The following is a 16,858-nucleotide window of genomic DNA, read 5'->3' on the forward strand; positions in this document are numbered from 1 at the left end:
TCTATGCAGCACACTGAGAAGCACAACATTAAGAAAAAAAAAAAAAGAATGTTTTTGTAATATGCAAAGTTTTCTTTCTTAATTAAAAGCCAAATTTGAGGGTGAAATTGCTGTCAGCATGAAAAAGAATTTTTCCTGTTTTAATCGCCATGTTCTTGAGTTTTAAGTGAGTTTCATTGCACGAAAAAAGAGGCTCAGGCTTTCCACAGGCATGACTGCTGATGTTAAATGAAGGAAAGCTACGGCAGTTTTTCTACAGTGAAGTTTGAAATGACTTAGGGTTAGGCATTTGCAAACTTCTATGTATATGTCATTTACAAATTCAGCACAGGATTTGTAAAATAATCTCTCCTGCTTGCTGAACTAGGGCTAAATGGGTCACATTGGTATAGAGTGTTATAGGGAAATTTTGGTGAGGTATTGGATCAGGCTGCCCAGGGAGGTGGTGGAGTCATTGTCCCTGGAGACGTTCAAGAAAAGGGCAGATGTGGCACTGGGGGACTGGTTTAGTGAACATGGTGGGATGGGTTGATGGTTGGACTAGATGATTTTAGTGGCCTTTTCCAACCTGAATGATTCTATGAAATACAATTTGCAGCAGCAAGAGCTGTGATTACAATAAAAGCAGATAGTATCTTGCTTTCTATTTGACTTTAGCAGTCCTCTGATTCTCCCACATGGTAACACACCACAGCTGGTAGGGCAACAACTGCTCAAGCTAATTTTCCAAGCAGATCTGAAAAGACTATTGTAGCTGTCTTAAAATGTCATAACCAGCTCTTCCTGCTGATTTTCTTCAGTCAACAGACCAAAGCCCAAGTCTGAATGAATATAAACGGCTATAAGACAATGGCCGAACGCTAGCATAATTTTATAGCACTTCAGCTCCTGAGTGATTTATACTGCCTTGGAAATGTCAAGTATCTGTTGAATATGCATGCACTGAAAAAAATGGTATCGCCGTGCCAATGGTTCACCATGCCTGCCAGGATGTATCTTCCAGGGATTTAAAATTCAAACGTCATCTTGGGTTAATCTATTGGAAAAAAGCATTTCCTATCAGAGAATAAGGTGCCTCATATCACTGTTCAGTGCTAAAGGACAGAGTGCAGGACTACTTTAGTAGGTGGAAAGTAATTTGCTTTTCTTTCTTATGGAGAAACAAGTGGTCTCAAATAACTGGTATTTTACCATAATTCAGCTCATGTAGGTTCATGGTATGGCTTGTCTTCCCATTGCTCAGCAATCTGAGATATCCAATGTTCCTATATGATGCTCTCAACTGGCTTTGGGTGCTCTCAGGCTCTCCTTTTCATAGTCCCAAATTTGAACATGGGAGGATATTATGCCATGGCAAAGAATCAATTCACCGTTCTTAAAATTCTCTTCTTTTTCTTTCTTTCTTTTTCCGATGAAAAAAAGGCATTTCAACAAACACAACACTTCTCTAAAAAAATTATGGATATTCTCATATTTTCTTTTTTCTTCCCAATAATCTTTCAAGTAGTTTAAAAAGCAATACATAGTTGCAATGTGAAATTGCAGATACTCTCCTGTAGTACAGGCTATTTCAGGGTGTTGTAAACTCAAAAAAATTATTTAAAGTTATTTAAAATATTCAAACTAAAGAAAATATTATTTCAAACTGCCATAAAATACATTCACTTTAACGGTTACAAAACCAAAATAAAATGAATAACACAGAATCACAGAATTGTAGGGGTTGGAAAGGTCCTGTGGGGATCAAAGGATGCACTAGATGATTTTAAGGGTCCCTTCCAATTCAAATGGTTCTATGATCCTTTTATACTTGCTTTTTCAAATCCAGCTCATGAATAGTGAGATAAATGGATAAATACCTTAATGTCACTTGTACGCAGCATTATTCAAAAGTCCACTTTTGTCTACAGTTAACATAACACTCGTATCACACAGCTGGGTGCATAAGGGATTAAGTCTTACAGTTCAGTCAATTCATTGAGGAAATGCCCCATCCTTGGAGGTGCTAAAGGCCAGGCTGGATGTGGCTCTGGGCAGCCTGATCTCGTGGTTGAGTTGAAAGTAGATGATCATTGTGATCCATTTCAACCCAGGCCATTCTATGATTCTATGATTCTATGAAATGTCTGTCTATGTCACAGGAATAAATGAGGATGTTAGGGCGTTGATTCATAGAAAGAAATACACTTTATTTTTGCTTCCTGTCTTGGAAAGACCATCTATTTTACTTAAAAAGTAAAGTCACTGAAATTTACAAGTTTTTTGGTGACTTTTGAGTTACATGGTTTGTTTTGTTTATTTAACCTGCTCAAGCCATGGCCTCCCAATCAGTGTGTTTGTGGCAGAGTATGACAACTCCCAGCAGAAAGAAACCAACCACCTGGGCAGCTTCTAGCTGTATGACATTTATTGCTCAATCAAAACATTTCAAGAAACTGAGAGCACAGCAGTTCCAACTGCCCCAAAATGACTCAGTAAATTGGTGTGAGAAGAATCCTACTGGTGGCAATAAACCTCATAAAAGGAAGAGCCTTGCTTCTTTTACAAAATTAGCTGGCTCATTAACTACAAGTACACCAGTCCAATCTCATTACAAAGGTCAAACACAGAGCAGCAGACAAATCTTTAGGCGTTAGTAAATTTAGAAATCTACAGCTACCCATTATTCTTTTCCTTACGAGCAAGCAAGTGCTGTCCTACCAGCAGCCAGCAATAAGAGAAAATGGAAAAGTCCATGCAAAACGAAACAAAAACTCCTGCTCATAGAGAGCAGAGACAGAAAAGAAGCAGAAAAACTCATATCATTTTTATGCTGCCAATGATCTTGAGCAAAATGTGTTTATCAGAGAACACCATGCTATCTCTCACCCACAATTCCAGCAATTCAGTTGTAGCAATGATCACCAGTCTCTACCTAACATGAAACCGAGCAACTTCAATAAGACCAAGTGCCAGGTCCTCCAGCTGCATGGAAGAAAGAGATCTGGAGATGCCAATGGCATCCTGGCTCATATTAGAGCAGTCAGCAGGAAGAAAGAGATCTGGAGGTGCCAATGGCATCCTGGTTCATATTAGAGCAGTCAGCAGGAGCAGAGAGGTGACTGCCCTTCTGAACTTGGCACTGGTGAGGCCACATCTTGAGTACCATGTTCGGTTCTGGACCCCTCACTACAAAAAACACTGGGGTCCTGCTATGTGTTCAGCATTGTGAAGGACATGGAGCACAAGTTTTATGAGGAGCAGCTGAAGGAACTGGGATTGTTCAATGCGGAGAAGAGGAGGCTCAGGGGAGGCCTTATCTCTCTCCACAACTCCCTGAAAGGAGGTTGTAGCAAGCTGGGGGTCAGCCTCTTCTTCTGAGAAACTAGCATTAGACCAAGAGGTATTGGCCTTAAGTTGGGACAGGGGAGGTTCAGGTTGGATAAAAGAAAAAAAAAAAATTCTTAGATATTCCGGTGAAGTCTTGGAACAGGCCACTCAGGGAGGTGATGGAATCACCATCCTTGGTGCTGCTCAAGAAACACAGTGATGTGGCACTGAGGGACAGAGTTTAGTGGGCATGGTGGTGAAGGTTTGATGGTTGGACTAGATGATCTTAGAGGTCTTTTCTAACCTTCATGATTCTATGAACTTACAGGCCCTTCAGTGATGTCCAGAACCAGGGACTTATGGAAAGCGAGAGCAGTGGTATTCAAACCACAATGCCCTTGAAATTCTTGTCCAAAATACAATTAAGAGTAGTAGTGGTATGCAATTTCAGCAGTTGGGATAGTTTACAAGAACTATATTTACAAGTAACAAGTTTACATTAAACTGATAACCGAACAGAATATACGCATTGTTTGTACAAGAAAATTGGACTTTCTTTGAAGAAATGGGAAGTGTTTAGTACATGAGAAATCACTGATTCCAAAATTCCTTCCTGTATATACTCCCTCCATGGGCTGTGCTCTGCACTGATGTGTAACTTCATGTTGCCACAAATGGCTGAAAGCAAGACGGCTTGGAGATTTCCCAATTCATCAGGAGCCAATAAGAACATCAATGTTCCCATTCACATAATAGTGTCCTCAGAGATCAGTTAGATAACTTAGCCAAATGAGAGATTTCATAGACCACATTCAACTAAACGTAGATATTAAGAGCTGTTACATTCAGGTATTCAGGGACCACTCTCAAGATGTGTTCATTTTCTGCAGATGTCCCAGCAGAGACACGTAACTCTGGAGAGTTTAGCTGAGTTGGATGATTTCCCTGCTTGGCTTGCATTAATGCATATGACAACAGACTCTTTGTCATGCTGTTCAGGCAATCAGACTGGAGAACATGCGTGCAAAGGTGCCCTCTTGACTCTTGACAGTGTCTACACGTTAAACTAGCCTTCAGGTCAGAAAAGCAATAATGATAAAACTGACAACAGAACTGAGCTGACTTCATAGAAAGAAAGGGGAAAAAAAAAACATCACTATTCAAAAGCTTCCAAAATAAGTACCACGTTTGCACTCATGCAAATACTCGTTCTTTGAAGGAGGTTTATTATCATCAGGCAATAGCTGACAATGTGTTATGTAAGCAAACACCAGCATTACTCAAGGACTCAATATATTGACCCCATCATAAATTTCTTCCTAGACTGAAGGAAAGCACCAGCTGCCATGTTTATATTTATCTTGGCAGGTCAGTGGGTTCTAGCCTGGAAGATACCAAGTAACAACGTCTGCAAAGTGAGAGAGCATGCACTTTAAATAATGCTACGAAGTTTCTTCACCTTATTATTTTCAAATACGTACTACGCAGATTTCAAGAGTGAAAGATATGAAATCTTAGTTGCATGAAGATCTCACCCTGAATAAGTAATGAAAGAAAGTCAGAGAAAGTATTTTCCTTGGTGCAGTAGGATCTCCTTCCAGACAATGAGATTCGCTTTGCTAATATTAATTTTTACCCATCTTGCCTGATTAAGTGGTAGACAGCCCTGATAATGGCAGGGACTTGGAACTAGATGATCTTTGAGATCCCTTCCAACACAAGCCATCCTATGATTCCATTCTATGAGTGTATGTATGAACAAAGAATTAAAAGACTAATTCCCACGTCCTGCTGCTGTGATCTTAAAATTAAGTGGCCAGTCTCTTGCCATTTTAGTGGGGTGGGGAGGTTACAGATAAGCTGGCTGGTTCCAAAGGTTGGTTCCAAAATTTTCCAACATCAGAAGAAATACGACATTCTACAAGTATCAAATATTCTAAATGTGTAACATTTTCAGAATGACATTTTCAGAACAACATTTTCGGAACAACACGGGTCTTGCTTTTTGGCTTTGTGGCTTTGTGAAAAGTGATGAAGATGCAGACAGTCAAAGCTGAATTGAGACAATTTAGATGACAGATGTAGATTTTGCTCCTTATTTTGCCATAACTAGTGAGGTTACATACATAGATAGGAGAGAAAAAAAGTTCTCCTACATGAAAAAAAAAAAAAAAAAAAAAAGCATTTCTTTTGCTACTGGCAAATAGAATGCAATGGCTGTATAATTCAGGTCATCCTTATTTTCTATTACAATACAAACAGAAATGTACAGAGGTAGATAAGTACACATCTGTCTTCATCAGTAGTAATACAAATACTGATAACTGCGTTATTAACACATTCTTCAGATGACATCAGGATTTTAGGATTTTCTTTTCCCTCACACCAATAATAAATTTGACTTCAGGAAACAATGCCTATTTATGCCTGTATGGCCAATGGGAAGAGAAGCCTGCAGTTATAAAATAATGACTTTCAGTATGAAACACTGGGAATGTTCCTGCTCTTGTGGACTTGTACTTCATTCAGTTGAGTAGCTGTCTGTGAGCCTGAAAGGGAATGATTCCTAACACTAGCAATCATCCCCAATGTAATTTACTTCTCTGAATGCCAAGTGCTTAATTCTTAGCTTGGATGCTTTTTCTGAAGGACCTGTTGCAATGACAGTTAAGCATAGCAGAGGAAACAGGCCTCCTCCACCAACAGCTTTTTGATGCTCTTCATGTATTTTACACATAATCCTCTGAAGATCTTGCACAAGCTTCAGACCCCCTAAGTCTCTCCAACAGTACCACAGGAAATTGTTTGTGGGCTTCTATTCTACATTTTTGTGTTCTCTCTTCAGGGGGTCATTGTTAGAGCCCTCTAAAGCAGCTGACAAGTTTTGGTGACCCTTCACATGAGCTCTTCAGTCCTATGTAAGCTCTAACAGGCTCACTCATCTTAGTTCATGCATGTTGCCCTGGATGCAGAGATCACTAATGCAGAATCATTCCTTGAGCAGCAGGGCTGAAAGCAGAAGCAGCCAGTATCTCTGTGTGTTAATTAATATGATAATATGACAATTTTATGGCAGGAGTTGGTACACAAACTTCATTCAGCTTGATTATTTCAATGGAAACTACCATAGAGACTTTCAGACAGTTATGCAATGGAGAAACTTGACACGGACAGAAAGGAACTTTGGGAAGAAGGCTGGACTGAGATTGGGAAAGAAAGTGCATGAGATTGGATTTGTTTATGGGAGAAGAAGAAATCCCATTCCCTGTATTTGCAGTGAGGTTTCACAGAGATGCTTTTGCCAAGAGCTCCTGTAAATCTGTGTTGAAAATACTCTGCTAATTCAAAGGTAACCAACATCACCAGCTTGTTTTGGCTTTGAGATTTGGACTCACTGATGCTATAATGCTTAGTTAAATATCCCTATCAAAGAGATGCCATGACTTGGAATGTACACTTCTGCAAAAGACAAAAAATAAGAAATGCGCTGCCCCATCTCTGCACTTCCCCTCATCTATTTCCTCCCTGCTTGACAGAAATTGTTCTCTACTCTATGGAGCATTATGGATGTTCTCATTAAGGAAATGGCCTACAGAGTAGCAAAACTTCCTTTAAGGTTTTTCTAAGAAATATGGGTTACTCTTCCTGTGTTATGCATAGCTCAGACAAGCTCTTCCCATTAATTCTCCCCAGCTCAGGGTGAACAAAAGTTGTTCGTGCTACAGCCCTGGTGGGATATTTTTTTTTTGCTGAATGATGTACCTCAGATTCCCTGGATATATAGTTTTCTTGTGTCTTCTAAATTAACACACACAGAGATTTCATTTCATGCATGTAAGAGGGATGCAATAAAAAAGTCAAACAAGTGTCAAGAGAACTGCCCCTTATCATCATTTCTGCTGTATTTTCACTGTGGGAGTTTCAATTCTCTTCAACAACTGACTCTTAATCTCACTTATGTCCATGTAATACGAATGTCAAAAGATATACAGTGGGATCTTTCAGCAATTGCTTGGGAAGATATTTTGAATAGCTGCCGGAGTGAAAAGATACTTCTGAGGAAGCTACAAAAAAAATCTGCTGCAGTGAAATGGAAGCAAAAACACTTCTGATAGTGTAAAACCCAAACACACTATTTAATACAATTTTCTCACAGGCTAGTTAATACTAGGCCACTTCTACGCATGAACAGCATCCTAAAATAATAAATGTTGCCTTAAGAAAATTGGTTACAAGGATCTTGAAGCTAACTGATGTATGCTCTCATGTCCCTCAAGGCATTAACATCTGATGTACATTCTGGAGACGAATCAGGCTCTGAAGTTGTATATGTATAAAAAATAAGCTGCCCCCCCAAAAAAAAGAAAAATGAAAAAAAAAAAAAATCAAAACAAGAAAGAATTGGTAGATATTATCTTGATTTTGTTCTGTACCTGCAAACCTGAGTGGTGTTTCTCAGTGGGATGCAGCAAGCTCATTTCAGTGTGAAAGGAAATATCTGATGCTAATAGAAACTTGCATAGGTTTGAGCTTGGCAAAACAATTCAGAGTGCTTAATAAACAATAGAGAAGATTTTCTTCTTTTATAATTTACATGTGGCTGCCTTAGGACTTGATCCACCTCCCATGAGCTCTGGTAAGTAATCCAAGTGAGCATTGCAGGTTAGTAATATCTTCCCAAACCTCACTTCTCTGATGTTTAAGTCCCTCATTGTGGCTTCAGGACTGTTAGCTCTCAAATTTGGAACTGGAAATTGCTTCAGAAGTGCTTCATAGTATTATCATACACACAAACCCACAAAAAAAAAAATCTGATTGTTCTTAGCTGCATCAGGACACATCAGTAACAAAGAGAAAAGTCAAAGGGAATTTAAAAGGAGCAGATCACTGTGTTTTATTCTAGTATACTCTATTAAAAAAAAAATGGTGATGATAACTTATTGGCTGCTGTTGAAGATAATCATAGAATCATTTGAGTTGGAAGGGACCCTTAAAGGTCATCTGATCCAACTCCCCTGCAATGAACAGGAAAACCTACAGCTAGATCAGGGTGCTCAGAACCCTGTCCAGCCTGACCTTGAATGTGTCCAAGGATGGTGCATCCACCACTTCTCTGGGTAATCTCTTCCATATCTAATAGCTTATCTCATCTCCTCCATTCCCAAGAATCCTCCACAATGTTCTTAGCCACTGGCTGCTATAAAACAAAGAGGTCAACTAGTGGGCAAAAGTTTCAGACTATGTGTGAGTGTATGTCATAATGGTTGCATACCATAGATTTAGTCAAGCACTGTCTTAATGTGGAGAGAAATTTCCATTTAGGAGAAGCAAGCTGTTTGATTATTTTTTTATTTATATTTTTTTCCCACTCTACAATAATGACAACTACTACTGGTATTGTTGTTTTTTAATTACAACAACTCCAAGTAGAAATAAATTAAAAAAAAAAGAATCCCTTTCTAGTTAATACTACATATTCTTCAGCTTCTTTGTTGTAGTCAAAATTGAACAAATTTTTCTCACCTCAGAATCTTTTTTTATGCTAAGTATATCTAACTAATTCAAATGTAAACTGCATAGAGCAGTTTGTCAGATCAAAACATCACTAAGGGTAAAACAAGCACAAAACACAGGAAAATTAATCGCAGCATCACAGTTTCTTCTGAGGAAACACACAACAACACATTGGAATGACCTAGGAGCACAACAAAACACATACTTCAGCAGTGATACCTACCTATTGTGTCTCCTTGCTCATGTACCATGGAGGCCAGGTCTTTAATGATCTGGTTCACATCCAGCATGTCACTCTGAAAAGACAGAAAACATAAAAGGCATGTTTTGTAATCAAGCCTTCTCAAGTAATGAGGAAAAAAAGAAAGAAAAAAAAAAGGAAAAAAAAAAAAGAGAAAAAAATAGGAAAAAAAATTAAGAGGAGAAAGAATAAGAAAAAAAAAAGTCTATGTAGAATTAAAAGAAAAAGACACAGTGCTCCATATGCCCATGGCAAATCAAAAACACCTTTAAACAATGCCACGGTTTATTGGATCTAAGTAAGCCAGTTGACTTGAGTTTTCTACAAGAAAACAGGTAGAATGATATGATTTTATGGTTGCTTTTCAGAATTGCAGAATACTAAGAGGGAAAAAGCAACAATAAAAACAACTGGTGCAAACCTATCTCTTCTCAGAAAAAGATATACTTGGTGCAAACCATTCATCCTAAAGTGCAGATTCTTACATAGGAGAAGCCCATTTTTAGAATGGCATTCATTTGGTAAAAAAGTTGTTTGTAAATTGGTGGTGATCCACTCAAAAATCACTGAATTTGAATCTCCTTATTGGTAGACCATCAAGAAATCAATCCATCTATCAAGCTGTGTTTGACGAATGGATTCATTTATACCTTTCTAAATGTAGCAAAGGTAAAATTAATAGATTAAACACAGAAATCTTCCTAGTTCTAAGACAGCAATCTCTAGAGACTTTGTTTCCCTATTATCTGAACAGTTACCATATACAAGAGCAAATGTGAGCATATGTTGACTTTTTATGTCACTGCCTTTTCTAAAAACAATTAACCTAGCAATAACAGACATAATAATGCAGACACTGCTAAATGCACTACCAGTAAGGCAACATTAGCAGAGGAGAAAAAAAAAAAAAAGACATGCAAGCAGGATGCATTTAGTTTAGCTGTACAACTTAAAGAATCACAGAAACATTGAGAAACATCATTTAATACAATGCTCCAGGCAGGTTGTTCAGAACCAAGTCCACTTGTTTTTGCATGTCTTCAAGGATGCTCACACACTAGGCAATACTATATCCATGTGTTCCTTGCACTGGATATGCTTTTTGGATATGCTGAGCAGAGAGGTAGGAGTATCTCCTTTGATCAGCTGGCAATGCTTCTTGCTTGAAGAAGCCCAGAATGCTGCTGGCCTTCTTTCCTACAATGGTGCATTGATAGCTCAATTTCAGCTTGCTGCCCATCTGGACTTACGATAGAATCATAAAATCATAGAATCATTTGAGTTGAAAGGGACTTATAAAGGTCATCTAGACCAATTCCCCTGCAACGAACAGGGACATCTACAACTATATCAGGTTGTTTGGAGCCTGGTTCAAAGAGACTTCTGAAGAAAATACCTTTCTCTGCAAGCTTTCCATATAGACAGCCAGTCCCCAGCCTGTAATGGTGCCTGGAGTTATTCCACCCCAGGGGCAGGTCTTCTCACTTCCAGTTACTGTATCTGATGAGGTTTCTTCCACGGAACATTTCCCCAGCCTATCAAGGCTGTTGTGATTTCAGCATAACCACCTGCTACTCAACAGGGAGGATCTGAAGTCAAGATAATCAATATACACTGCTTCACACTCAGCCATGGTGACAGTCATCTCATGGTAAAAAGCTATCAGGTTAGTTAGTTACATTTGCTTTCTTCCAGTCTTTGGGAACATCCTCTGATTGCTATTCTTCAAATATAATCAAGAGTGGCCTCACAATGACACTGGAAAACTCCAATGCTTTCGGTTCGTTCAATCAGATCTCATGGACTTAATCACAGAATCATATAATTGTTTGAGTTGGAATGGACCCTTGATGATCTTCTAATCCAACTCCCCTGCAGTGAACAGGGACATCTACAGCTCAGTCTGGTTGACCAGAGCCTCCTTCAGCTTGACTCTGGATGTCTCCAAGGATGAAGTTGTATTTGGTATAAAAGCCCCTTGTTCTGACACTCTATCATCAAGAAACCTCCTTGCTCCAGACTTTTCCTCTACTCTCAGAACCCAGAGATTCCTGAGGAACAGTCTTACTAGTACACTACATGCTCAAGAAGGCATTAATCCATACTTTTGTGTCCTCTGTCTTTAGTTCTCATGCCCTCCTGACATGTCTTTTCAGCTTTTCCTTCCATCCTTTCGTACACACATCCTCAACTCCTGACCTTCTAAACTTTTTGTTGGCAGATTGCAATCGTATCTAACAGAGTGGCACAAAGATATTAAGTTTTTAAGAATTTCATGGAAAGAGGAGATAAACGGGTTTAAGGAAAATTTGCCAACTAGACAGCAGAGAATCCAAAATAAAGAAATATATGAGTACATTGATTCTAAAAATATTTTTACAAGTTGATGGATACCAAAAAATCTAAACACATACAAGGGCACAGCAAACCAGACTTCTTTGCCTTAGTTCAATCACAGAATCAATTGTCTGGTTAACACAAGAATTATAAAATTAAAATCAAACACAAGCTCAACCAAGAAAGCATCATTACATCTGCACAAAGAGGAGCAGCAACATTTGCCTAACATAATATCTAAGATCAAGATGTTTTCTGAAACACTGAAAGTGCTCTGAAGAACCTGCTTCTCCCAGGGCTAATTGCACAGTAATTAATTTGTTTGCTTGGATTCTGCAACTCTACCATCATGCTAAAAAAGTCAGCTTGTTTCCATCTCACTTCTAAAGAATTCAGAATTTGTTATGGATGAATTTAAGAAATGAATAACAAAATTTAGGAAATGAGTAACAAAATGAATACACATCCTTCTGAAGTTTGTTATAAGAATGTAAATGGCAGAACATTTAATCATAAAATGCAATAGAATCACAATCATTGGCAATAAAGCCTGAGAGTACCATTGTGAATTTGTGAATATGTTCAAAATGTTGAATAACTGAGGAAGTAGGAGAAACAAAACACTTAAGAAATTGTGAGAAATTATAATAAAACAACAAAAATGAAAGAACACAACCAAAAACCTGCAAACAAAGATGGGGTAATGCATCACAAAATACACTTCATTGATTCACTTGTCAGCCTAAATGAAGCTTTAATTATGTATGGTATTATTCATAACTTGTAAATTCTGTAGAATATTTTTTAAAAGCAATAATGTTTAAGTAACTTTGATTACACCAGACCACTGTGGTCATAAATCACTGCCAAGGAATGAGGAGAAATGTGCTGTGATTTTTTGGATGGAGGAGTTGTGGGGTTTTGTTTGTTTTTTTTTTGTAAAAATATTTGAAAGAAGAAGGTTTAATAAAATGTGAATAAATGAGAATTAACTTGAATGTGTTGTTCTGCTCTCATTTAACTGCTTAGTAAAAGATGATTAAAGAAATATTAAACAAACAAACAAACAAAAAAAAAACATTAAAAAAGCCCATAATGCTCATTTGTCTCTCTTGGTTAAACTGCCACTGACATCAGTCTTCAGTTTCTGTTACAAACAACATAAACAAAATTCTTTCTGCACTTCAATCAGTCTGTTTTGTTTTGCTCTGCTACTTTTAAAGCACTTCAAGTGAACACAGCCTAAAACTTGTCCTTTTATTTGTACATATATTAGGTTAGATGGAGCCTATTGTAATATATTGAATTACACCTCCGCTCAGTTTTTCCACTGGAATAAACTATGAAGGCAATTCGGTCTAACAAAGATCAGATGGGTCCACATAGGGTCCTCCTCAGCTACTTACTGCAAGGAATTGGGCTATCTGCTTGCTGATCCCAGGGTACTGTGATAAGAAGGGGAGGAAGGAACAGGGAAGGAATGAGAAAGAAAATTCACACTGTATACGAATTGTTATGTCTCAGCTTTGTCGTTTTTATTCAAGTAGTCGTGAACAACTTCGTGGCTGTAGCGTATAGATCTCTTTCAAATCACTGTATCAATGCTTAAAATTATTGTTCAGCAAATATGGGTTATTTAAAACCAGATTCTGAGGTGGTAGGGAGGAAAAATTGTGGCTACTCAGCGTCAGAAAAAACAACAGAGGCAGTTTAAGGCACAGAGTACAAAGCAATCTGACCTGAAGCAAGCAATATGTTGAATAATTTAACCTGGCAATGTGAAGTTTCCAAGCACCTGATATATGTAAGCAAAACAAAAAGAAAAAAAAATAATAGAAGGAAGAAAAATAGCTAGAAATAAAGACCATCTATAATGGCATATACCTAGCAGCTATGTTTCTGCTTCTCCTTGCCAAGTTATCTCTATCATGAAGTACCTCTGAACTTGCCAGGCACCGGAGTTTGTTAACAAAATCAAATTGCATTGGTTTCCCCAGTTTTGCACACAGTATGCAGAATTCAAAGTGAAATAATGCTCCTCATAAATCTCTTTGACTCCACCAAAACTGGGAGCACAACAACAGCCCGTTTCAAAACTGTGTTCTTCCTGCCAGCTACCTAGGTTGGAGTTTCTTGTTTTTTAATCAACATCAGCCTCGACTGGTTGTCAACAATTCAGACCCTACATTTGGCAGCAAGAGGGAGACAGATTTAAATCATTCATGTTTTTTGTTTTTTTTTTTTCCAAAGGAGAAGTTTATGTAAGATAAGTCATTAATACAGTCAGAATATGGTGAAAATCAATGTCATGCGATAAAGGTAACCAAAGCAAGTAGAGAACTGGCCAACTAACAAGCAATGTAAATGAGAAAAACAGAAGAATATGGAACTCTAAAAAACTGAAGCATTTACTCTGGACAGAGAAAATGTGTTTAGTAAGTTCTGAACAGAAAGCACTAGGCAATTATGAAGAACTAAATGAGTAATTTCACCTGACTTGGTAAGTGAATAATGTCACTGTAAAATACCCAGAATTTGGAAAATTTCTTAAATTCCAACTCTTGCACAGTAACTTTTGGAAATACGAGTTTGCAGTTAAACCTAAACTTTACATTTCCCATTTTTTACTTCAGCAAGACCACAATCTCAACATTTTAAAAATGAATCTGGGGACAAGTTGAGTCGTAAAACTCAGACATTGTTCCCAAGATGGGAACAACCTTATCATAAATCCCAGCAGCCTATTTCCCCACAGAATGAACATTACTGAGATAGTCACCAAGACAGCAAATAAGTAAACCTCCCCTCACTTCCACTTTCATGACTAATGAGCTGAAGATTTATTGATACAGAAAACTTAGAACATAGCCCTGACATTACTCATATTCTAAGGACACTTCTGTATTCCAACCACAAAAAACAACACTAAATAAACCAGAAAGAGGAAACATGCTCTCTGGAAAATGATGTAAAAAAATCACATACTATCAATATTTTTTCTGTCCTACTTAGCAAAATTCCAGAATCCTTTATCGGTGTCAGCCCAAAGGATAACTCACATGTGCTTCTAAGGATCTTTGATTAAGTTTGTGTAAAAAATGGTATAGAAATATCACTGGTCTGTTCTATGTAGCATACAGGCATATATGGGTACTTGCAGACTATCCATTCACATTTTTACTATACTATATAGTAACTATACTATTTGCTGGCTAATAGTTCAGGTGATGCTGAAATCTACAACTGAGATGTCATTCTGCCCCACCACCTTGGAAAAAGCTATAAAGTAAACCTGAAGGAAATTCTGAAGTATGTAATATAATGTCCAGGTGTTCATGCCCCCACAATGAAACAAACAAACAAACAAAAAATCTACTACTTATCCTAAAGTGCTGGAGCAGGCTGTCTAAGGAGGTGGTAGTCACCATCCTTGGAGGTTTTCAAGAAAAGCATAGAGATGGCACTGTGGAACATGGTTAATGGGTATGGTGGGGAAGGGTTGATGGTTAGACTAGATGATCCTAGTGGTCTTTTCCAATTTTAATGATTCTATGATTCTTCAGGGGGAGAACAAGGAAGAAAAAAACTCCATAAAACCCAAACACTTTGTAGTGTATACCAAAAAGATACTGAGATGTTCCACATATACTGTTATATTTGCAATATCACTGGGGCATTTCTTATTCTTTGGTTCACTACATATGAATCACGTATAAAAAGTACAGAGAAAGACTAATCCATGCAAGGTGTCCATCTACCCCCATTCTCTTCTTAAAATCAGAGGGAAGAAGGAATAGGAAAAAGCTTATATAAGAAGTCAGTAAGCTTCTCTGATGCTAGATGTGCAAAAGCTAAATCTTGCTGTAACAATCTTGCAACAAATATTTTTCTCTTGTCTGTGGCTGGGAAGAAAAAAAAATGGCATTCTATAAATCAAACTGATTCAACCTAAGCAGCAGCAGACCAGCAGAAAATTGTTCTGAGGGCAGAAGCTATATAGAACAGCAATTACAGACTGAATTAGATCTCTTTTGGGACAGCACAAGAGCCACTGTGGGGAGTTATTCTCTCTCCCTTGCTCACTTTTGTGTGCTTTCTCTCTGTTTTGTTGTTGGCATCATCTTGGGAGGTGTAGCACTGCACTGCGTAATTAGAATAGTTGTGTGTAGATTCAGCATGCTAATCCCATATCATCTCAGGGACAGAGGAATCAAGAAATGTGGCATAAGCATTCTTCCTGACCACCAAAAGCCAGTGATGCTGTGAAAAGAGAGGTGAAGGGAGGCCTCATGGTAGCCTGCAGCTCCTCAAAGGGAGTTGAGGGGCAGCACTGAGCTCTGCTCTTTGGTGACAGGTCCAGGGCCAGAGGGAACAGCATGGAGGTGCATCTGGAAAGGGTCAGGTGGGTGTCAGGAAAAGATGCTGCACTGAAGGGCAGTGGGCACAGCTAAAGCTGCCAGAGTTCAAGGAGCTCTCAGACACAGGATTTGGATTTTAGGTGGTCCTGTGTGGAGCCAGGAGTTGGGCTCCATGATCTCTGTCTGTCTCTTCCAATCTCAAGACATTCTATGATTCTACGGCATGCTTCTCATAAAGCAGAGGTGAGGCTTTAGCAGAGAGGATGGGATGAACACGGATGAACAGAGCACCTTAGAACTGCCAGCTGGAAACATAATGAATTATGTTCTGAGCATTGACCCAAGGATATGTTTAACCCACCATACCCTCCTCAGTGCAAATGTTTGAGCAAATTTCTGTGTACTGAAGAGGGCAACGGTGGCACTTGGGAAGCCCATATAACTGCATATTTGAAGCAGAGGCAGGAACAACTCTTGCAGAACTGGTAAAAACAGAAAAGGTATCAACATATTTAATGCAGCTCACTTCCCTTTGTCCACTCGAATGGACATCTCACACATCATCTGATTACACTTTATTTTACTGATGATCTTGAATGAATTGGACGTAAGACCTCCAAGTCGCCTTCTCTATCACCCTTCTGACCAGCAGCTGAGGAAGATTTTGTTTGACAGGTAGTTCCCCTGGAAAGCCCCTCTCCCCTTAGCCATCTAACCATGTCTGAAGACTTGCCTTGACACCTTCTGTTAATAACAGGTCTCATCTTTTGTGATACCACCCAAAAGGTGTGATAAAGAGCATGAAGGTGCTACAGAATGTAATTGAATATTTTGTTAGCATCTTTTAGTCACCTTTCTCTGGTGCTTCACAACTGTGTATTTCAATCACATCGCCTACAAATATGCTATCATTATCTTCCACATATTCTATAAATCTCAATATCTCTTTGTATATATCCCAGACTATTTAGGACAGATATTTTCTTTCACGGGAACTTTATCAGTTCCAAGTCCATGCTGAAGGTCAGAAGTGAACTGGTGTCTCAGGGAAATGGGATACTACAAATGATAGGAATAGATACTTTGACCTTTCAAAGAC

General features: G+C 38.4%; 1 protein-coding gene across 5 annotated transcripts in view; it reads right to left on the reverse strand.

Moving 5' to 3' along the window:
* TSNARE1 (t-SNARE domain containing 1) overlaps window positions 1-16,858 on the reverse strand; it is a 469,759-nt gene that overhangs the window by 180,431 nt on the left and 272,470 nt on the right. For all 5 annotated transcript variants that reach the window (XM_031591285.2, XM_090138068.1, XM_090138069.1 and 2 more), the window contains one exon: window positions 9,047-9,119. In XM_031591285.2, the coding sequence (XP_031447145.1) occupies window positions 9,047-9,119 (73 nt within the window). The remainder of the gene's footprint in view (window positions 1-9,046; window positions 9,120-16,858) is intronic.

Source organism: Phasianus colchicus, chromosome 3 (assembly GCF_987193195.1).
Source record: "Phasianus colchicus chromosome 3, bPhaCol1.hap1.1, whole genome shotgun sequence".
Lineage (NCBI taxonomy): Eukaryota > Metazoa > Chordata > Aves > Galliformes > Phasianidae > Phasianus > Phasianus colchicus.